Source organism: Nerophis ophidion, linkage group LG23 (assembly GCF_033978795.1).
Source record: "Nerophis ophidion isolate RoL-2023_Sa linkage group LG23, RoL_Noph_v1.0, whole genome shotgun sequence".
Taxonomy (NCBI): Eukaryota; Metazoa; Chordata; class Actinopteri; order Syngnathiformes; family Syngnathidae; genus Nerophis; species Nerophis ophidion.
Genome location: NC_084633.1, coordinates 42,191,158 through 42,215,720, shown reverse-complemented (window position 1 = coordinate 42,215,720; position 24,563 = coordinate 42,191,158). Strand labels below are relative to the sequence as shown.

The window sequence follows — 24,563 nt, the reverse complement described above, 5'->3', positions numbered from 1 at the left end:
CCCCAAGCTGTTCTGTAATAGTAGTCCATCAGCTGATAGGCTCCACCCCCAAGCTGTTCCTAATAGTAAAGTCCATCTGCTGATAGGCTCCACCCCCAAGCTGTTCCTAATAGTAATCTCCATCAGCTCATAGGCTCCACCCCAAGCTGTTCTGTAATAGTAGTCCATCAGCTGATAGGCTCCACCCCCAAGCTGTTCTGTAATAGTAGTCCATCAGCTGATAGGCTCCACCCCAAGCTGTTCTGTAATAGTAGTCCATCAGCTGATAGGCTCCACCCCCAAGCTGTTCCTAATAGTAAAGTCCATCAGCTGATAGGCTCCACCCCCAAACTGTAGAAACTGGATAGATAGAATAAACATTGTTGTGGGAACTACATTAAATTAGACTTTAGATTCACATTCACACAAAAATGATCAAATTTCCACTACAGAAAGTGAGATTCTAAACTAGATTAAATATCTGAAATCAAGGTTTCAAGTGATTTTTTTTGTTCCATTTGTTTTTGTTATCAGGCACCTTTTTTTGTTCCATAAAAGTGCTTGTCGTCGGAAATATTAAACATCCCAAGTTATTTTTAGCTAAAAACAACAACATTGATCTCAGACATTTAAGCGACTTCAGCTTTTCACTTTTTTGTGCACATTTTCACTTCTAAATCCTGAATGTTTTCAAAAATAAACATCTCTACTTTATGAAAAGAAAGGTATAAATAACATTTCATCTTGTGAAAAATAAGCAACACATGAATCTGTTGATAAAAGTGCTCACGTGTCTTAGGGGAGGCACAACAAACAAACAGCCCTCTGTGCTAAAGTCGGGTTCAAGTCTGCACTTAAAAGATTTTCATCCTATTATGACATTTCGACATTCTTTTTGCATAAATCCTACATACTGTAGAGGCTTCAACACTTATGCATGGACATAATACTGTACATACTGTAGAGGCTTCAACACTTATGCATGGACATAATACTGTACATACTGTAGAGGCTTCAACACTTATGCATGGACATAATACTGTACATACTGTAGAGGCTTCAACACTTATGCATGGACATAATACTTGCACATTTGCAGTTGCATGGAATATTTGGAACAATTTCAATACGACATACAAACAAAAAGCATCAGTGTTGACTGACTAAAGCAAAGTGGCGTTTACATAAAAGACACACACGCACGCACACAAACACACACGCGTGCGTACACACACACACACACACACACACACACACACACACACACACACACACACACACACACACTTCCAGGATGAGGACTGATACAATCACATACTAAGAGAACTGTCGCTGACTAAAAAGTCTGTTGTCCTGCAGGTCGTCTTTGGTCTTTTGGATGCAGGTGAAGATCTCCTTGAAGAGAACTTTGTACTCCGGCTCCTCTGAGACCGCCATGAAGCCTCGGGCCGAGCGCCGACAGGGTCCATCGCCGGCTAGGGGTCTGCAGGACGTCTGGACGGACTTGTGGGTGAGCCCCTCGCTTGCTTGCTGACAGCGCTGTAGGAGCTGCTCATATTTCACCTAAACAACATGCACATCACAGGCTTTACACTTCAAATAAACACCCGCCCAGCAGACTTGGCACCTCTAAAACTTGAGGGCTTAAGTGACCTGCTCAGTGGCCGAGTGGATAGGTAGGTTGTGAGTTCAAACCCTGGCTGAGTCATACCACCATGCTAGTCACTGTCGTTGTGTCCTTGGGCAAGACACTTGACCCACCTGCTCCCAGTGCCACCCACACTGGTTTAAATGTAATTTACATATTGTGTTTCACTATGTAAAGTGCTTTGAGTCACTCAAGAAAAGTGCTATATAAATATAATTCCCCACCACCTCACGGTCTAATGTTTGTCATCAAAGTGCAACAGCATGACAATACTCCGCCGTAAAGTTCAATTCCAAATAAATGTTCAGTTAAAACATTCAACCTGTGAATCCAAGTCCTGCGTTTCAACAAGTAGCATTTAAAAAAAAGTGAAATGCTCAAAACCCCACTTACATAAGCACCAGTTCAGCATGGGAATGTGTAGTGATTTATATTCATATAGCACTTTTCTCTAGTGCAGAACTCGGGGGGCACATTGAGAGTATAAAATGTGTCTGAGGGGGCCAAGCTGTATGTGTGTATAAATGATATATAGTGTAAAAACAAGCTGTATGTGTGTATAAATGATATATAGTGTAAAAACAAGCTGTATGTGTGTATAAATGATATATAGTGTCAAAACAAGCTGTATGTGTGTATAAATGATATATAGTGTCAAAACAAGGTGTATGTGTGTATAAATGATATATAGTGTCAAAACAAGCTGTATGTGTGTATAAATGATATATAGTGTCAAAACAAGCTGTATGTGTGTATAAATGATATATAGTGTCAAAACAAGGTGTATGTGTGTATAAATGATATATAGTGTAAAAACAAGCTTTATGTGTGTATAAATGATATATAGTGTAAAAACAAGCTGTATGTGTGTATAAATGATATATAGTGTAAAAACAAGCTGTATGTGTGTATAAATGATAACAAGCTGTATGTGTGTATAAATGATATATAGTGTCAAAACAAGCTGTATGTGTGTATAAATGATATATAGTGTCAAAACAAGCTGTATGTGTGTATAAATGATATATAGTGTCAAAACAAGGTGTATGTGTGTATAAATGATATATAGTGTCAAAACAAGGTGTATGTGTGTATAAATGATATATAGTGTAAAAACAAGGTGTATGTGTGTATAAATGATATATAGTGTCAAAACAAGCTGTATGTGTGTATAAATGATATATAGTGTAAAAACAAGCTGTATGTGTGTATAAATGATATATAGTGTCAAAACAAGCTGTATGTGTGTATAAATGATATATAGTGTAAAAACAAGCTGTATGTGTGTATAAATGATAGTGTAAAAACAAGGTGTATGTGTGTATAAATGATATATAGTGTCAAAACAAGGTGTATGTGTGTATAAATGATATATAGTGTAAAAACAAGCTGTATGTGTGTATAAATGATATATAGTGTCAAAACAAGCTGTATGTGTGTATAAATGATATATAGTGTAAAAACAAGCTGTATGTGTGTATAAATGATATATAGTGTAAAAACAAGCTGTATGTGTGTATAAATGATATATAGTGTAAAAACAAGCTGTATGTGTGTATAAATGATAGTGTAAAAACAAGCTGTATGTGTGTATAAATGATAGTGTAAAAACAAGGTGTATGTGTGTATAAATGATATATAGTGTCAAAACAAGCTGTATGTGTGTATAAATGATATATAGTGTCAAAACAAGCTGTATGTGTGTATAAATGATATATAGTGTCAAAACAAGGTGTATGTGTGTATAAATGATATATAGTGTAAAAACAAGGTGTATGTGTGTATAAATGATATATAGTGTCAAAACAAGCTGTATGTGTGTATAAATGATATATAGTGTAAAAACAAGCTGTATGCGTGTATAAATGATAGTGTAAAAACAAGGTGTATGTGTGTATAAATGATAGTGTAAAAACAAGGTGTATGTGTGTATAAATGATATATAGTGTAAAAACAAGGTGTATGTGTGTATAAATGATATATAGTGTCAAAACAAGCTGTATGTGTGTATAAATGATAGTGTAAAAACAAGGTGTATGTGTGTATAAATGATAGTGTAAAAACAAGGTGTATGTGTGTATAAATGATATATAGTGTAAAAACAAGGTGTATGTGTGTATAAATGATATATAGTGTAAAAACAAGGTGTATGTGTGTATAAATGATATATAGTGTCAAAACAAGCTGTATGTGTGTATAAATGATATATAGTGTAAAAACAAGCTGTATGCGTGTATAAATGATATATAGTGTCAAAACAAGCTGTATGTGTGTATAAATGATATATAGTGTAAAAACAAGCTGTATGTGTGTATAAATGATAGTGTAAAAACAAGGTGTATGTGTGTATAAATGATATATAGTGTCAAAACAAGGTGTATGTGTGTATAAATGATATATAGTGTAAAAACAAGGTGTATGTGTGTATAAATGATATATAGTGTAAAAACAAGGTGTATGTGTGTATAAATGATATATAGTGTAAAAACAAGCTGTATGTGTGTATAAATGATATAAAGTGTCAAAAGCTGCTGTACAGTATGTGTGTTTGAGTCCCTTTTTCCAGGAACACTAAAACCAAAAGTCACAATGTCCCATAGAGTTCTAAAAACGTCATGACAGACCACTTCAAAAATACGAATTTGAATTTTACAGTTTTTTACCGAATGGGACACCCAGAATGTACCAGAAAATAAAGAAAGTGGGATTGACAATATTAACTATGAACAATAAAAGACTGAATATTAACAACATCTTTGACTTGTCAGAGCAGCTCCTCCATAGTTGTGTATCTTTTACAGTCAAGCAGGACACAACACACATGGAACACACAGCAAAATATGAATGCAAAGTCTAATAATAAAAACCTACAATATGATATATTAGCACGTAAAAATCTGTTCCTGACACATGTGTTTGGGGCTGGCTGCGCTGTAAACAAGCCCCGCCCACTCTGCTCCGCTCCTGGTCTGAGCTGCTGTGACCTAGATGACCTAATAACTCCTAGAACACTCCAAAGTGCAGATTTGCTATAGTTGAAGACTTGAGAGCATCACTGCACATCATAATGGTGACTACACTTTGGATGTTAAAGGTTTAAAAATATGATATAAAAATACGATGTAGAACGTCCAGCTGGCCGGATTGAAAATCTTCATTAAGGCCCAAGCTGTTTGTTTACATGCTTTTTTTTATTTATCTTTGCTATTTGGGCTTATTGGACTCTAATTAGAATAAAAACTAAGAATCATCTTTTAATATGATGTACTTAGTCCATAAGTACACAAATGTGTACCGTATTTTTCAGACTATAAGTCACAGTTTTATTTCATAGTTTGGGTGCGACATATACTACGGAGCGACTTGTGTGTGGAATTATTAACACATTACCATAAAATATTAAATAATATTATTTATCTCATTCGCGGAAGAGACAAAGAAAATGTCAGCAATCGTCACACAAACGTCAACCAATAAGAACTCAGCGGGGGAGGGTCATGGAAGAAGTGCATTGTGGGTCATGGAATGCTCACTGTTATATGCTATATGCTACTGCTGTAGCTATTAAAATGGATCATTTCATGGTTGGCGGTAACTTATAAAAAGTGAGAAGGGCTGAACAAAAATGGCGTTGAAAAGGAGATCATGAAGTGCAGATTACAAGCTGGACGTAGTGAAATATGCAGCAGAAAAGGACAAGAGGAAGCGGCGCATACCTTTGGAGATGGCAGAGTTGTTTAGAAGCCACATCCAGGAAGAAGATTTATGGATTAGGAGTGAGAGATAGTTTGGTAAAGGTATAGCATGTTCTATATGTTATAGTTATTTGAATGACTCTTAGGTTAACATAGCAGTTGCTTATTTATGCCTCATATAACCTACACTTATTCAGCCTGTTCTTCACTATTCTTTATTTATTTTAAATTGCCTTTCAAATGTCTATTTTTGGTTTTGGGTTTTATCAAATAAATTTCCCCCAAAAATGCGACTTATACTCCAGTGCGACTTATATATGTTTTTTTCCTTCTGTATTATGCATTTTCAGCAGGTGCAATTTATACTCCGGAGTGATTTATAATCCGAAAAATACGGTACTTCATGTTTAGTGACAAGCTAATTCTTATTTTTACACTTTTTTTTTCCAAAATCAATTGTATGTTATACTCTTCTGACACCACCAGATGGCAGTATAAGTGTCCACATAAGCGGCCATAAGACCCCAATTCAGTAGTGCACACCATTTTGGAATTAAGAGCTAAAAGGTGCTGTCCATGCATGTGGACACTAAGCCTTTAGAGCAGGGGTCAGCAACCTTTTTGAAAGCAAGAGCTACTTCTTGGGTACTGATTCATGCCAAGGGCTACCAGTTTGATACACACTTCAATAAATTGCCAGAAATAGCCAATTTGCTCAATTTACCTTTAATATATAAATCTATATATATGTATAAAAAATGGGTATTTCTCTCTGTCATTCCGTCGTACATTTTTTTTACTTTTTACAGAAGGTTTTTTGTAGAGAATAAATTATTTAAAAAAAAAACACTTAATTGAACAGTTTAAAAGAAGATAAAACACAAAAAAAATTAAAATAAAATTTTGAAACAGTTTATCTTCAATTTCGACTCTTTAAAATTCAAAATTCAACTGAAATAAATGAATAGAAAAACTTGCTAATTTGAATCTCTTTGAAAAAAATAAAAAAAGAATTCATGGAACATCATTAGTAATTTTTCCTGATTAAGATTAATTTTAGAATGTTGATGACATGTTTTAAATAGGTTAAAATCCAATCTGCACTTTGTTAGAATATATAACAAATTGGACCAAGCTATATTTCTCACAAAGACAAATCATTATTTCTTCTAGATTTTCCAGAACAAATTTTTTTGAAGAAATTCAAAAGACTTTGAAATAAGATTTAAATTTGATTCCACAGATTTTCTAGATTTGCCCAATTAACTTTTTTGAATTTTAAACATAATAAGTTTGAAGAAATATTTCACAAATATTCTTCATCGAAAAAACAGAAGCTAAAATGAAGAATTAAATTAAAATGTATTTATTTTTCTTTACAATAAAAAAATAAATAAAATTACTTGAACATTGATTTAAATTGTCAGGAAAGAAGAGGAAGGGATTTAAAAGATAAAAAGGTATATGTGTTTAAAAATACTAAAATCATTTTTAAGGTTGTATTTTTTCTCTAAAATTGTCTTTCTGAAAGTTATAAGAAGTAAAGTAAAAAAAATGAAAGAATTTATTTAAAGAAGTGAAGACCAAGTCTTTCAAATATTTTCTCGGATTTTCAAATTCTATTTGAGTTTTGTCTCTCTTAGAATTAAAAATGTGGAGCAAAGCGAGACCAGCTTGCTAGTAAATAAATACAATTTAAAAAATAGAGGCAGCTCACTGGTAAGTGCTGCTATTTGAGCTATTTTTAGAACAGGCCAGCGGGCGACTCATCTGGTCCCTATGGGCCACCTGGTGTTGGTGACCCCTGCTTAGAGGTTTTAATGGACAGGCTGTACTTTGGTGACTCAAAGCCCTTCACATAGTGGAAGCCATGATCTAGCAGCGTGGCTGCAGGTGGGTCAAGTATCTTGCCCAAGGACATAACAGCAGTGACTAGGATGGCAGAAGCGGGGTTCAAACCAGGAACCCCCAAGTTGTTGTCCCTCCTACTGACCTGCAGTGCGTTGTACTGTGCGTCCACCTCGTTGAGGAGAGAGATGCCCCTCTGCTTCACCACCTCTGCCCGCCTCACGCACATCCTGTCATGGTCGTCCATGTCCACCTCCCTGGCGCACACCTCGCTGTTGCGTCCCGCCTCCTCCGTTTCAGCTTGACCCTCTTCGGGGTTTTCCTCCGGGGTGAAGAGGACGGCGTCAGGCGGGGGCAGCTCACGGGGGGGCGTCCTGGTGCAGGTAGAATGAGAGGGGTGCATGCAAGGACCGGCAGGTGTGCGTGGCACTCACCTGGCGGCACAGTCGGCGCGCCACAGGAGCCTCATCCGCTCCACCTGGGCCTGCAGCTGGGTGTGCCTGGCGGGACAAACCTCCAGCCGCAGCAGCTGCTGCTCCAGGTCTCGCTTCTCCTTGCTGGTCAGATCCTTCTCGCGCTCCACCGCCTCCCTCAGGCCCTTCTCAGCCGCCAACTGAGCCTCCAGAGTCCGGAGCGAGCGCAGAAGGGCGGCGTGCTCCTCTTCTGGCTCGCCTTCCGGCCACCTGAGTTCCTTCATTTGTCTCGTGTTGCGAAATACACACCTGACCCAAGACAAGAAAAAACTGAATATTATTGTCACGATACATGTTGGAAATATGCACTCCCGCAACCCCAGACCATGATGCTACCACCCCAAGCTTGACTGTGGGCAAGACACCATTATCTAACTACTCACTACTGTTTATGTAACTATGCTACCTGTCCTGGTGCGAGTGGTAGATAGAACTATGCTACCTGTCCTGGTGCAAGTGGTAGATATAACTATGCTACCTGTCCTGGTGCAAGTGGTAGATATAACTATGCTACCTGTCTTGGTGCAAGTGGTAGATAGAACTATGCTACCTGTCCTGGTGCAAGTGGTAGATAGAACTATGCTACCTGTCCTCGTGCAAATGGTAGATAGAACTATGCTACCTGTCCTGATGCAAGTGGTATATATAAATATGATACTTGTCCTGGTGCAAGTGGTAGATAGAACTATGCTACCTGTCCTGGTGCAAGTGGTAGATATAACTATGCTACCTGTCCTGGTGAAAATGGTAGATATAACTATGCTACCTGTCCTCGTGCAAATGGTAGATAGAACTATGCTACCTGTCCTGATGCAAGTGGTATATATAACTATGCTACCTGTCCTGGTGCAAGTGGTAGATATAACTATGCTACCTGTCCTGGTGCAAGTGGTAGATAGAACTATGCTACCTGTCCTGGTGCAAGTGGTAGATAGAACTATGCTACCTGTCTTGGTGCAAGTGGTAGATAGAACTATGCTACCTGTCCTGGTGCAAGTGGTAGATAGAACTATGCTACCTGTCCTCGTGCAAATGGTAGATAGAACTATGCTACCTGTCCTGATGCAAGTGGTATATATAAATATGATACTTGTCCTGGTGCAAGTGGTAGATAGAACTATGCTACCTATCCTGGTGCAAGAGGTAGATATAACTATGCTACCTGTCCTGGTGCAAGTGGTAGATAGAACTATGCTACCTATCCTGGTGCAAGTGGTAGATATAACTATGCTACCTGTCCTGGTGCAAGTGGTAGATATAACTATGCTACCTGTCCTGGTGCAAGTGGTAGATATAACTATGCTACCTGTCCTGGTGCAAGTGGTAGATATAACTATGCTACCTGTCCTGGTGCAAGTGGTAGATATAACTATGCTACCTGTCCTGGTGCAAGTGGTAGAGCTCCTTCAGACAGGAAAGGCTCTGTGCTCCCAAGCTGCGTCGCTGCTCTGTGTTCGCCTCTTGTTTGTTTCGCTCCACCTGGGCGGACATGAGCGCCTCCACCTGGTTTTGCAGGTCCTCCACGTGGGTTTGTAGCGCGTCTGTTGACTCAGTTAAACTGCAAAGAAGTCAGAAAGCCAGAATAATGTCATGTTGAGTCCAAAGTTAGCATTTTGGATGGCGTCACTGACCTGTGGATCTTGTTGTAGGCCAGGCGGTTGTCCTGCACCAGTCTCTGGTTCCCCCGTTCCAAATCCCTGGTGGACAGGTCTAGCGTCTCATAAACTTTGGCGTGTTGGTCGTTCATCTGTCGCAACATCTCCACCTGCTTGGCCAGGTACTGGTGACACACCAGCCCAAACAATTGGTACACCAGCGGTAGACACACGTCATAAAAGATAACAATGCTTCATTTGCCACCAGTGTGACTAATCAGTGTTTTCCAAACTCTCCTTTACTTGTGGTGATGAATGCCAATCATCTTCCACAGAACATTGGCTATGTTATGCGTTTTAAAATCAGACTGAAGATAGCAGTCAATACTTCGTTTAGTTGAGTCTTTATTTGAAGAGACAATGCACAGAGACAATGAGCTCAGAGAGACAGTTACGTGGTCGGGGGGGCCGTAGGTGCAAACTGGCTGCCTCGCTTCCGTCAGTCTACCCCAGGGCAGCTGTTGCTGCAAATGTAGCTTACCACCACCAGCTGTGAATGAATCATGGGTTCCCACTTCTCTGTGAGCGCTTTAAGTATTTAATAATAGGAAAGCACGATATAAAACCGAATCCATTATTATTATTATTATCAGATATGTTCTGCACCAGATTATAGCTAAAGAGCTCATTTCCATCTGCAGTCCCTGGCTACCTACATTAAAGGGATACAAAATTCATGCAATACAATTATAACAATAAAATCATAACATAGCATGTAATCAAATTAAGAAAAGTCATAAAATGCCCTTTCATTGACACATACTTTATATACAATACAAGTTCTTACCAGAGTTTGGTGACAATATGCCTGAGAGTTTAAATGCACTTGCTGTTTTAGATAAATATTTATTTCATTACAATCTCATTTGTTAATCATTCGTACAAGTTAAAAAGTATCACAATGCTCATTTCCATTCACTTGTCCACTTTATGTCCGCATTAGCACATCAACCTGTATGTTTTTTTGTTGTTTATACCAAACTGTATTGTTTACCTAACATGTATTGGCACTTGATGTTCATTCTAATGTACTTTCCTTTGTGTGCATAGTTTTACTGCATTTCATTGGGAGACTATCAATGAACAACTCCAAATCTGGAGTTGTTCCTCTCTAATTTAAAGTGCCAGTTGAGTAGAAAAACAAGTTGCCTCTATAATGAAGCTAGTATCATATATACAGTGGTGGTCAAAAGTGTAGGTACACTTGTAAAGAACATCATGTCATGGCTGTCTTGACTTTCCAATCATTTCTACAACTCTTATTTTTTTGTGATGTAGTGATTGGAGCACATACTTGTTGATCACAAAAAACATTCATGAAGTTTGCTTCTTTTACGAATTTTTTATGGTTCTACTGAAAATGTGAGCAATGTTAATATTTGCTTACATGTCCCTTGGCAAGTTTACCTGCAATAAGGCGCTTTTGGTAGCCATCCACAAGCTTCTGCTTACATTTTGTACCACAAAATTGCTGCAGTTCAGCTAAATGTGTTGCTTTTCTGACATGGACTTGTTTCTTCAGCATTGTCCACACCTTTAATTCAGGACTTTGGGAAGGCCATTCTAAAACCTTCATTCTAGCCTGATTTAGCCATTCTTTTACCACTTTTGAGGTGTGTTTGGGGTCATTGTCCTGTTGGAACACCCAACTGTGCCCAAGACCCAACCTCCCCCCTGACAATTTTAGCTTGTCCTGAACAATTTGGCGCTGATCCTCCTTTTTTATTGTTCCATTTAAAGCAGCTGTTCCATTGGCAGCAAAACAGGCCCAGAGCATAATACTACCACCACCATGCTTGACGGTAGGCTTGGTTTTCCTGGGATTAAAGGCCTCACCTTTTCTCCTCCAAACATATTGCTGGCTATTGTGGCCAAACAGCTCTATTTTTGTTTCATCTGAGCACAGAACTTTCCTCCAGAAGGTCTTCTCTTTGTCCATGTGATGTCAGATGAAACAAAAAGGGAGCTGTTTGGCCACAATACCCAACAATATGTTTGGAGGAAAAAAGGTGAGGCCTTTAATCCCAGGAACACCACTCCTAACGTCAAGCATGGTGGTGGTAGTATTATGCTCTGGGCCTTTTTTGCTGCCAATGGAACTGCTGCTTTAAATGGGACAATGAAAAAGGAGGATTATCTCCAAATTGTTCAGGACAAGCTAAAATCATCAGCCCGCAGGTCACTTTACCTGGGGGCCACTGGATGCATAGTCTGGGTAAGGCTGGGCCGCAAGAAAAGATTCCTTAAAAATATTTAGCAAATCCCCCTTTAGCATGTCTAGTTGTATAATGACGTTTCAAATTGTATCCCTTGTGCACCGCAACTTTCTCCGTGCTCAAAAAAGAAATATTGCATCTCCCACTTTTCCTGGAATTGTCTTTGCTCATTACTAACCTTCCTCTTTACTGCAGGCTTTGAAAAAGACATGTTTGGGGTTGTGGAATATGCCGACGAAGGGAAAAAAGTTATTTTCGCAATGTGTGTCGTTCTGCATTTCCTTCCTACAACAACACGGCGGTGGGCGGAAAGTAGCCGGGAAAGTACCGGGATAGCGAGCGCAAAAAAGTGAGGGCTCCTGCAGTGTTATTCGGCGTCATATAGAAATATATGTAGTGTTAATCGTGCGAGGCAATGCAAATTAAACAATAAAATACAAACAAATAACGGTTTGAATTGGTCTAGGTCAGGGGTCGGCAACCTGCAGTAAACATATTAAGGCTCTTATCTTTGTTGACCCGTTGTTACTATGCTCATCAATTAGTTACTATGGTAATGTAATGAGTTACTATGGTCATCGAATTAATTACTATGGTCATCTAATTAGTTACTATGCTCATCTAATTACTTACTATGGTCATCTAGTTAGTTACTATGGTCATCTAATGAGTTACTATGGTTGTCTAATTATTTACTATGGTCATCTAATTATTTACTATGGTCATCTAATTATTTACTATGGTCATCTAATTATTTACTATGGTCATCTAATTAATTACTATGGTCATCTAAGTCAGACGAGGTACCAAGCAGTGTGGGTGGAGAGTGTTTCCACAGAGTGTGAAATGTGGGTGTCAGGGACAGACGTAGAAGGAGATTTTTACAACCAAGTTGTACATCTTAGTGATATATCACATATATCAGATTGTAGCTGGGTTTATTTTACCCTTCATGTTCATATTTCACATTTTTGTTGTGTTTAACCTGATTGTAAAATATGTGTATGGAGAGGGGGTGTGACCTTCATATGTTTGTCATTATTCAGTGTCGTATTTTACGCTTCATAATGCACCACACATTTTCCATGGGAGACAGGTCTGGACTGCAGGCGGGCCAGGAAAGTACCCGCACTCTTTTTTTTGCGAAGCCACGCTGTTGTAACGTGCTGAATGTGGCTTGGCATTGTCTTGCTGAAATAAGCAGGGGTGTCCATGAAAAAGACGGCGCTTAGATGGCAGCATATGTTGTTCCAAAAGCTGTATGTACCTTTCAGCATTAATGGTGCCTTCACAGATGTGTAAGTTACCCATGCCTTTGGCACTCATGGACCCCCATACCATCACACATGCTGGCTTTTCAACTTCGCGCCTATAACAGTCTGGATGGTTCGCTTCCCCTTTGGTCTGGATGACACAATGTCGAATATGTCCAAAAACAATTTGAAATGTGGACTCGTCAGACCACAGAACACTTTTCCACTATGCATCAGTCCATCTAAGATGATCTCGATCCCAGTGAAGCTGGCGGCGTTTCTGGATGTTGTTGATAAATGGCTTTCGCTTTGCATAGTAGAGTTTAAACTTGCACTTACAGATGTAGCGACCAACTGTATTTAGTGACAGTGGTTTTATGAAGTGTTCCTGAGCCCATGTGGTGATATCCTTTAGAGACTGGTGTCGGTTTTTGATACAGTGCCGTCTGAGGGATGGAAGGTCACGGTCATTCAATGTTGGTTTCCGGCCATGCCGCTTACGTGGAGTGATTTCTCCAGATTCTCTGAACCTTTTGATGATATTATGGAGCGTAGATGTTGAAATCCCTCAATTTCAATTGCACTTTGAGAAAGGTTGTTCTTAAACTGTTTGACTATTTGCTCACGCGGTTGTGGACAAAGGGGTGTACCTCGCCCCATCCTTTCTTGTGAAAGACTCAGCATTTTTTGGGAAGCTGTTTTTATAGCCAATCATGGCACCCACCTGTTCCCAATTAGCCTGCACACCTGTGGGATGTTCCAAATAAGTGCTTGATGAGCATTCCTCAACTTTATCAGTATTTTTTGCCACCCTTCCCAACTTATTTGTCACGTTTTGCTGGCATCAAATTCTAAAGTTAATGATTTGCAAAAAAAAAAAAATGTTTATGAGTTTGAACATCAAATATGTTGTCTTTGTAGCATATTCAACTGAATATGGGTTGAAAAGGATTTGCAAATCATTGTATTCTGTTTATATTTACATCTGACACAATTTCCCAACTCATGTACATTGTAGATAGTCACATCAGAACTATGAATGAACACATGTGGAGTTATGTACTTAACGAAAAAAAAGGTGAAATAACTGAAAACATGTTTTATATTCTAGTTCCTTCAAAATAGCCACACTTTGCTCTGATTACTGCTTCGCACACTCTTGGCATTCTCTCCATGAGCTTCAAGACGTAGTCACCTGAGGTGGTTTTCCCTTCACAGGTGTGTCTTATCTGGGTTGATTAGTGGAATGTCTTGCTTTTATCAATGGGGTTGGGACCATCAGTTGTGTTGGGAATGAGAAGGTGTGTCCAAACTGTACTGTTGTTTATTACCTGACTTAATTAGGCTCCTAAAGTAAAAAAAAGGAATATGTTGAGTTCCAGCGTACAACGAACTAAAACATATTTGGTGCCTAGAGTTCGGTGGCTCATGCTGCTGGATTAGTGTTTACTCTTTATCCTCTTAAGAAAATGTACACCTCGGTACAGTGGAAAAACTCTTTCCTCCGGTCTGGTGAATGCTCTCATTCATAACATCACATGTTGATGTTGGCTGGCTAAGCAGAACATGTGTCATGTCACCTCCATCTCCTGCAGCTGCTCCTGGTTGGTGGTGTACATCTGCTGGAGACCCTGCTCCAGATCGCGGTTACGGTCTAAGAGGGTTTTCCCCAGCTTGGCGGCCAAATGGAGATCTGTACAAACACAGGAAGGGCAGACAACAAGTGGATGTAGAAGACACACATCCTGCTGAATGAGAGGAACGTGAGGGCTGCAAGGACACTTCCATGGTTTTGTACAAAGAACCTCAAGCACAATCCCGTAGTCTTGTCCTATTATGCTTTTGATACAAATAGTACTGGCCTCATACTTGCAAGTAGTGATACAACCCCTTCTACATGGTGTATATCATGGATATTCAACTAAATGGTTCTAGGGGCCACATTTACAGAAAGCTTAAAACCGGTGCTCCGGACTTCTCCCTTCATGATTGGCCTTGTTTTGTACATTCCAGAGAACCAGTTTTACATCCACTGTGCCACAGCCGAGAGATACAGACTGGTGAGCGTGGGAGATGATCTCATTTCACCTATTTGGGTTTAAAATATTTTTTGCAAAGCAGTAATTATAATCTGCAAATGATGTGTTGTTGTTGAGTGTCGCTGCTGTCTAGAGCTCGGCAGAGTAACCCTGTAATACTCTTCCATATCAGTAGGTGGCAGCAGGTAGCTAATTGCTTTGTAGATGTCGGAAACAGCGGGAGGCAGGGTGCAGGTAAAAAGGTGTCTAATGCTTAAACCAAAAGTAAACAAAAGGTGAGTGCCACTAAGAAAAGGCATTGAAGCTTAGGGAAGGCTATGCAAAAGGAATAAAACTGAAAGGCTACAAAGTAAACAAAAACAGAATGCTGGATGACAGCAAAGACGGCGAACATGACGTGTCAATCAACAATGTCCCAACAAAGAAAGATAACAACAACTGAAATATTCTTGATTGCTAAAACAAAGTAGAAGTGGGGAATATCACTCAAAAAAAGACATGAAACTGCTACTGGGAAATACTAAATAAACACAAAAAGCTACCAAAATAGGAGTGCAGGACAAGAAGTAAAACACTACACACAGGAAATGAGCAAAAAAAGTGCAAATAAGTCAGGGTGTGATGTGACAGGTGGTGACAGTACAGAGCTATAGTCATGCATGCTTGCTTATGCTTTAAAGTCAAATCCAACAATTCTTACTGCCAACTGAGTTTCCTTTTTTAATGATTTCTGCTGGTGGTGTGCCTCTGCATTTTTTCAACGCGAAAGATGTGCCTTGGCTCAAAAAAGGATGAAAAACACCGCTCTACTGTAGACATGTCATTGTCGTCAATTTTAATAGTTCTCAACCCCATCAGTACCACCTCAGAAAAAACCTGGCTCTCCGAGCACCACCCTAACAACCCACAGTAAAATACAGTAGCATACTAGGCCTAAGTATTCATTAAAAACCAGACAGAGGTTTTATTTAACTGTATGTTTCATATTTTTGGCCTCTGTAACATTACGCATGGTTTGAATATAGGAAAGTAAAACACTGTACTTTCACCAAGTAATACTTTGGCGTATCACTGGTGGTACACAGGGACAGTGTGGTGCTGTTGGGAGAATGGCTGTGCCAGCAACCTGAGGGTTCGTGGTTCAATCCCCACCTTCTACCATCCCAGTCACGTTCGTCGTGTCCTTGAGCAAGACACCTCACCCTTGCTCCTGATGGGTGCTGGTTAGCGCCGTGCATGGCAGCTCCCACCATCAGTGTGAACGTGTGTGTGAATGGGTGAATGTGGATATAGTGTCAAAAGGCTTTGAGTACCTTGAAGGTAGAAAAGCACTGTACAAGTATAACCCATTTACAATTTACATGTTCTACAGTTTGACAATCGCTGGTCTATTTATTTCTTCAGACTTACAAGAGCGCTTTGCCTTTTTGAGGACCATTTGCAAAAAAAGCTAAGTCACAGATAATCTATACTGAAAATATTTAGCAAAAATGTGAGTCTCTCGCAAGTTTTTGGAACTTGCAGGTTACCACTTGAATAACCCAAATGAGGAATAGGAGAGGCCTAAAATAGAACCTTGAGGAACGCCACTAGTATAACTAAAGATGTCGAACAAATGACTACTAAATAGTAAATGGGTTATAATTGTATAGAGCTTTTCTACCTTCAAAGTACTCAAATGTTGACAGTATTTCCACATTCACACACTGATGGTGGGAGCTGCCATGCACGGCTCTAACCACCACCCATCAGGAGCAAGGGTGAAGTGTCTTGCTCAAGGACACAACGGACGTGACTACGATGGCGAAAGCCGGGGATCGAACAAGGAACCCTCAGGTTGCTGGCACGACCACGCTACCAACTGAGCCACGTCATCTCCCGTCCTGACTACTATTTGATTTTACCAACCAATTCTATTAATTTTTGGTTACTTGAGTGAGTGAGTTTGTGTTTATTTGGAACATGCATGCATACAACATGATACATCACACATGCATGCATACATGATACATCACACATGCATGCATACAACATGATACATCACACATGCACGCATACAACATGATGCATCACACATGCATGCATACAACATGATACATCACACATGCATGCATACATGATACATCACACATGCATGCATACAACATGATGCATCACACATGCATGCATACATGATACATCACACATGCATGCATACAACATGATGCATCACACATGCATGCATACATGATACATCACACATGCACGCATACAACATGATACATCACACATGCATGCATACAACATGATACATCACACATGCATGCATACAACATGATACATCACACATGCATGCATACAACATGATACATCACACATGCACGCATACAACATGATACATCACACATGCACGCATACAACATGATACATCACACATGCACGCATACAACATGATACATCACACATACATGCATACAACATGATACATCACACATGCACGCATACAACATGATACATCACACATGCATGCATACAACATGATACATCACACATGCATGCATACAACATGATACATCACACATGCATGCATACAACATGATACATCACACATGCGTGCATACAACATGATACATCACACATGCGTGCATACAACATGATACATCACACATGCATGCATACAACATGATACATCACACATGCACGCATACAACATGATACATCACACATGCACGCATACAACATGATACATCACACATGCACGCATACAACATGATACATCACACATGCACGCATACAACATGATACATCACACATGCATGCATACAACATGATACATCACACATGCACGCATACAACATGATACATCACACATGCACGCATACAACATGATACATCACACATGCACGCATACAACATGATACATCACACATGCATGCATACAACATGATACATCACACATGCATGCATACAACATGATACATCACACATGCATGCATACAACATGATACATCACACATGCATGCATACAACATGATACATCACACATGCACGCATACAACATGATACATCACACGTGCACGCATACAACATGATACATCACACGTGCATGCATACAACATGATACATCACACATGCATGCATACAACATGATACATCACACATGCATGCATACAACATGATACATCACACATGCATGCATACAACATGATACATCACACATACAACATGATACATCACACATGCATGCATACAACATGATACATCACACATGCACGCATACAACATGATACATCACACGTGCACGCATACAACATGATACATCACACGTGCACGCATACAACATGATACATCACACGTGCACGCATACAACATGATACATCACACATGCATGCATACAACATGATACATCACACATGCACGCATACAACATGATACATCACACATGCACGCATACAACATGATACATCACACATACACGCATACAACATGATACATCACACATGCACGCATACAACATGATACATCACACATGCACGCATACAACATGATACATCACACATGCACGCATACAACATGATACATCACACATGCACGCATACAACATGATACATCACACATGCACGCATACAACATGATACATCACACATGCATGCATACAACATGATACATCACACATGCATGCATACAACATGATACATCACACATGCATGCATACAACATGATACATCACACATGCATGCATACAACATGATACATCACACATGCACGCATACAACATGATACATCACACGTGCACGCATACAACATGATACATCACACGTGCATGCATACAACATGATACATCACACGTGCATGCATACAACATGATACATCACACATGCATGCATACAACATGATACATCACACATGCATGCATACAACATGATACATCACACATGCATGCATACAACATGATACATCACACAAACAACATGATACATCACACATGCATGCATACAACATGATACATCACACATGCACGCATACAACATGATACATCACACATGCATGCATACAACATGATACATCACACATGCATGCATACAACATGATACATCACACATGCATGCATACAACATGATACATCACACATACAACATGATACATCACACATGCATGCATACAACATGATACATCACACATGCATGCATACAACATGATACATCACACATGCATGCATACAACATGATACATCACACATGCATGCATACAACATGATACATCACACATGCACGCATACAACATGATACATCACACATGCATGCATACAACATGATACATCACACATACAACATGATACATCACACATGCATGCATACAACATGATACATCACACATGCACGCATACAACATGATACATCACACATGCATGCATACAACATGATACATCACACATGCATGCATACAACATGATACATCACACATGCATGCATACAACATGATACATCACACATGCACGCATACAACATGATACATCACACATGCATGCATACAACATGATACATCACACATGCATGCATACATGATACATCACACATGCATGCATACAACATGATGCATCACACATGCATGCATACAACATGATACATCACACATGCATGCATACAACATGATACATCACACATGCATGCATACAACATGATACATCACACATGCATGCATACAACATGATACATCACACATGCATGCATACAACATGATACATCACACATGCATGCATACAACATGATACATCACACATGCATGCATACAACATGATACATCACACATGCATGCATACAACATGATACATCACACATGCATGCATACAACATGATACATCACACATGCATGCATACAACATGATACATCACACATGCATGCATACAACATGATACATCACACATGCATGCATACAACATGATACATCACACATGCATGCATACAACATGATACATCACACATGCATGCATACAACATGATACATCACACATGCATGCATACAACATGATACATCACACATGCATGCATACAACATGATGCATCACACATGCATGCATACAACATGATACATCACACATGCATGCATACAACATGATACATCACACATGCACGCATACAACATGATACATCACACATGCACGCATACAACATGATACATCACACATGCACGCATACAACATGATACATCACACATGCACGCATACAACATGATACATCACACATGCCTGCATACAACATGATACATCACACATACAACATGATACATCACACATGCACGCATACAACATGATACATCACACATGCATGTATACAACATGATACATCACACATGCATGCATACAACATGATACATCACACATGCATGCATACAACATGATACATCACACATGCATGCATACAACATGATACATCACACATGCATGCATACAACACGATACATCACACATGCATGCATACAACATGATGCATCACACATGCATGCATACAACATGATACATCACACATACAACATGATACATCACACATACAACATGATACATCACACATGCATGCATACAACATGATACATCACACATGCATGCATACAACATGATACATCACACATGCATGCATACAACATGATACATCACACATGCATGCATACAACATGATACATCACACATGCATGCATACAACACGATACATCACACATGCATGCATACAACATGATGCATCACACATGCACGCATACAACATGATACATCACACATGCATGCATACAACATGATACATCACACATGCATGCATACAACATGATACATCACACATGCATGCATACATGATACATCACACATACAACATGATACATCACACATGCATGCATACAACATGATACATCACACATGCATGTATACAACATGATACATCCCAATTTCCAGTTTCTCTATTCAACATGTTGGAAAAGGAGTAGGAAGAAGCAGAGCTTATTCAATCCTACCCATTTTCTTTTACATCACAGTTGTTAAAACTTTTGCTCACTTCCTTTTCTCAGTCTATTCACAATATACTCCACAAGTAATCACAATAAAAATAAACAAATAAATAAATAATACTCGGTGAAGAAAGTTACATTTCATATGGTGAGATGAGCAAGATTATTCTGAAAATGAACGGATGGATTTGTTTGACTTTTTTTCGATCACAGGTAAAATGCTCTAAGGCGGGGGTCGGCAACCCGCGGGTCTAGATCCACATGCGGCTCTTTAGCGCCGCCCAAGTGGCTTTCTGAAGCTTTTTCCAAAATATATGAAAAATGGAAAAAGATGAGAGGAAAAAACATTTTTTGCTTTATTATGGTTTCTGTAGGAGGACAAACATGACACAAAGCTCCCTAATTGTTATAAAGCACACTGTTTATATTAAACATGCTTCACTGATTCCAGTATTTGGCGAGCGCCGTTTTGTCCTACTAATTTTGGCGGTCCTTGAACTCACCCTAGTTTGTTTACATGTATAACTTTCTCCGACTTTCTAAGACGTGTTTTATGCCACTTCTTTTTCTGTCTCATTTTGTCCACCAAACTTTTAACGTTGTGCATGAATGCACAAAGGTGAGTTTTGTTGATGTTATTGACTTGTGTGGAGTGCTAATCAGACATATTTGGTCACTGCAAGCTAATCGATTCTAACATGCTATTTAGGCTAGCTATATGTACATATTGCATCATTATGTCTCATTTGTAGCTATATTTGAGCTCATTTGGTTTCCTTTAAGTCCTCTTAATTCAATTTATATCGACACATTATCTGTATGTATTATGGCTTTTATTTTTTTGCGGCGCCAGATGGATTTGTTTTTGTATTTTTGGTCCAATACGGCTCTTTCAACACTTTAGCTTGCCGACCCCTGCACTATCTATACAACTTTGACAAGGTAAAGGGAAGAAGGCAAAGCAGGAGGAAGCAAAATCTTGAAATGTTCTGCCCCGTCCCTCAGAGATAGTACTCTGATTTATTTTAAACAACAAAAAAATAGACGTGACTTTAACAATATTCATTTAGTATACATTAGTATATCACTACAGAATACATCATTACACCCACTAATACTCAAATCGAATAAAAATAATAAGGAAAATAAACACAAATTTCATCAAATGTAGTTTGTGGATGAATATATATCAACAATATTGTTTGTATTTCTTTTTTAAGTTAGTTGGATATGTAAAAACAGAAACATGGTGCAATAATGAATACAAACAAAATAAGCTTATTATTAAAACTATAACAATGACAAAGAAAATGCTTTATCAAGCAACCGTTATATGTTTATTAGATAGCACTAAAGTGTCAGACATTGACTTAAAGTGCCCTAAAAAGCAGCATCAACAATGATTAAAAAGCAGCAGAGTTGCAGTAATGAAATGGGAGTTTGCGGGTGCAGTTCTCACCGTTTTCCAGTTCATGTCTGCTGCACCACTGCGCTGCATCGTCCTCACAAATCCTGTCTGTTAGCATTTTTTCACCTGACACAAAGTCTCTAAGGCGCAGCACGACCTTGTCAGCAGCTGCTCCCCGCCCGACTGAGCACTAAACCCAGCTCACTAAACCCAGCTCATTAAACCCAGCTCATTAAACCCAGCTCATTAAACCCAGCTCACTAAATCCAGCTCCCGCCCTCCGCTGGTCCCGGTGTTGTGCCGAATAATGCACCCCTGCCATAAAGTGCCCCCCCTGGCAAACACCGGCCTGTTGACTACAGCCACGTGGCACCTGGCTAGTGCGCAACAACATCCGCTAGGTGGCGACAGATCTAAAATAACTCCATCAAATGAAACCCACAGTGGTCATCCCGAATCAATTACGCTTACAAACCGATACGTGTAACGCATTGTGTACTACATAAAAAAAAGTGTTCAATAGTTGTATCTCAATTCGCTCATTTCCATACTCACACTTTTGAGTGCATTTTGGTGAATAATGAGTGCGTAAGTGCGTTTTTCTCTCTGAGAAAAAAATGGTGTGAGTTGCCAGTACCCGGATGTTGCACTCAAACACCTCAAATAGCGAGTGTGCAGCGACAGACCCGAACCACTATAAATTATAAAAATATGGTACGAAAGTCAGAAATTCCAGTACACTCATATATTTAAAACATGTTCCAAAACACTAATATTCACCATCTTGACGTCGCAGAAAGGGAGGTTTTGGTCTACAATCACAAATGCTGTAGGCGGAAGCAGAAAATACTGCCAGCGTCATTTCCGGTAGGTGAGCGACAACTGGTGTTTGGGATAGCATTACCCTGTCAAATTTATCGTAGCTTAATAAGCGTCATATATAATATAAATATATATGTATGTGTTGTCTGTCAAATTGTAATAAAGCCGTGTTGGCTGAGTTCTCAACGTTTACTCACACAGCGTGCTCACCACCACATTCGAGCTGCCGCCAAGGCGACCGCGCATGCTCGTCCCTGCTGTTGCATGCTGGGTAGTGTAGTTGTTTTATTCCCTAGCTCAGTGGTTCTCAAACTTTGTTCAGTGATGTACCCCCTGTGAACATTTAAATAATTCAAGTACCCCCTAATCAGAGCAAAGCATTTTTGGTTGAAAAAAAGAGATAATGAGGTAAATTACAGCACTATGTATTCAGTTTGTGATTTATTAAATTGTATAACAGTGCAAAAAATTGCTCATTTGTAGTGATTTTTTCTTGAACTATTTGGAAAAAAAGATATGTGAAAATAACTAAAAACGTGTTGAAAGACAAACAAGGGATTCAATTATAAATAAAAAAAATTACACATAGAAGTAATCATCAACTTAAAGTGCCCTCTTTGGGGATTGTAATAGAGATCCATCTGGTTTCATGAACTTAATTCTAAACATTTCTTCACAAAAAAAATCAATCTTTAACATCAATATTTATGGAACATGTCCACAAAGAAATCTAGCTGTCAACACTGAATATTGCATTGTTGCATTTTTTTTTCCACAGTTTATGAACTTACATTCATATTCTGTTGAAGTATTATTCAATATTTATATTTGTAAAGGATTTTTGAATTGTTGCTATTTTTAGAATATTTAAAAAAAATCTCCCGTACCCCTTGGCATACCTTCAAATACCCCCAGGGGTACACGTACCCCCATTTGAGAACAAATGCCCTAGCTCATAACATCAGTATATATATATATATATATATATATATATATATATCCATCCATCCATTTTCTACCGCTTATTCCCTTTCGGGGTCGCGGGGGGCGCTGGCGCCTATCTCAGCTACAATCTCAGCTACAATATATTTATATATATATATATATATATATATATATATATGGCTTCACGGTGGCAGAGGGGTTAGTGCGTCTGCCTCACAATACGAAGGTCCTGCAGTCCTGGGTTCAAATCCAGGCTCAGGATCTTTCTGTGTGGAGTTTGCATGTTCTCCCCGTGAATGCGTGGGTTCCCTCCGGGTACTCCGGCTTCCTCCCACCTCCAAAGACATGCACCTGGGTATAGGTTGATTGGCAACACTAAATTGGCCCTAGTGTGTGAATGTGAGTGTGAATGTTGTCTGTCTATCTGTGTTGGCCCTGCGATGAGGTGGCGACTTGTCCAGGGTGTACCCCGCCTTCCGCCCGATTGTAACTGAGATAGGCGCCAGCGCCCCCCGCGACCCCAAAAGGGAATAAGCGGTAGAAAATGGATGGATGGATGGATGGATATATATATATATATATATGTATATATATATATGTATATATATAAT

The 24,563-nt window shown here is 39.3% G+C and overlaps 1 protein-coding gene across 5 annotated transcripts; it reads right to left on the bottom strand.

Annotated features, from left to right (window-relative positions):
- Positions 1–584: 584 nt before the first annotated feature.
- Positions 585–23,286, bottom strand: cdr2a (cerebellar degeneration-related protein 2a). Of its 5 annotated transcripts, none has more exons than XM_061884697.1 (7): positions 23,205–23,286; positions 14,348–14,460; positions 9,275–9,423; positions 9,022–9,201; positions 7,605–7,892; positions 7,316–7,544; positions 585–1,542 (listed from the first exon to the last, which is right to left on the bottom strand). In XM_061884697.1, the coding sequence occupies exons 1-7, from the start codon at positions 23,251–23,253 to the stop codon at positions 1,297–1,299; spliced, it is 1,254 nt and encodes a 417-aa protein (XP_061740681.1). In that variant the 5' UTR covers positions 23,254–23,286; the 3' UTR covers positions 585–1,296. The 5 variants fall into 5 exon arrangements, with proteins under 5 accessions (XP_061740681.1, XP_061740678.1, XP_061740677.1 ...); XM_061884694.1 differs by lacking the exon at positions 23,205–23,286 and adding an exon at positions 22,966–23,164 and having other exon boundaries at positions 9,275–9,408; XM_061884693.1 differs by lacking the exon at positions 23,205–23,286 and adding an exon at positions 22,966–23,155.
- Positions 23,287–24,563: the final 1,277 nt, after the last annotated feature.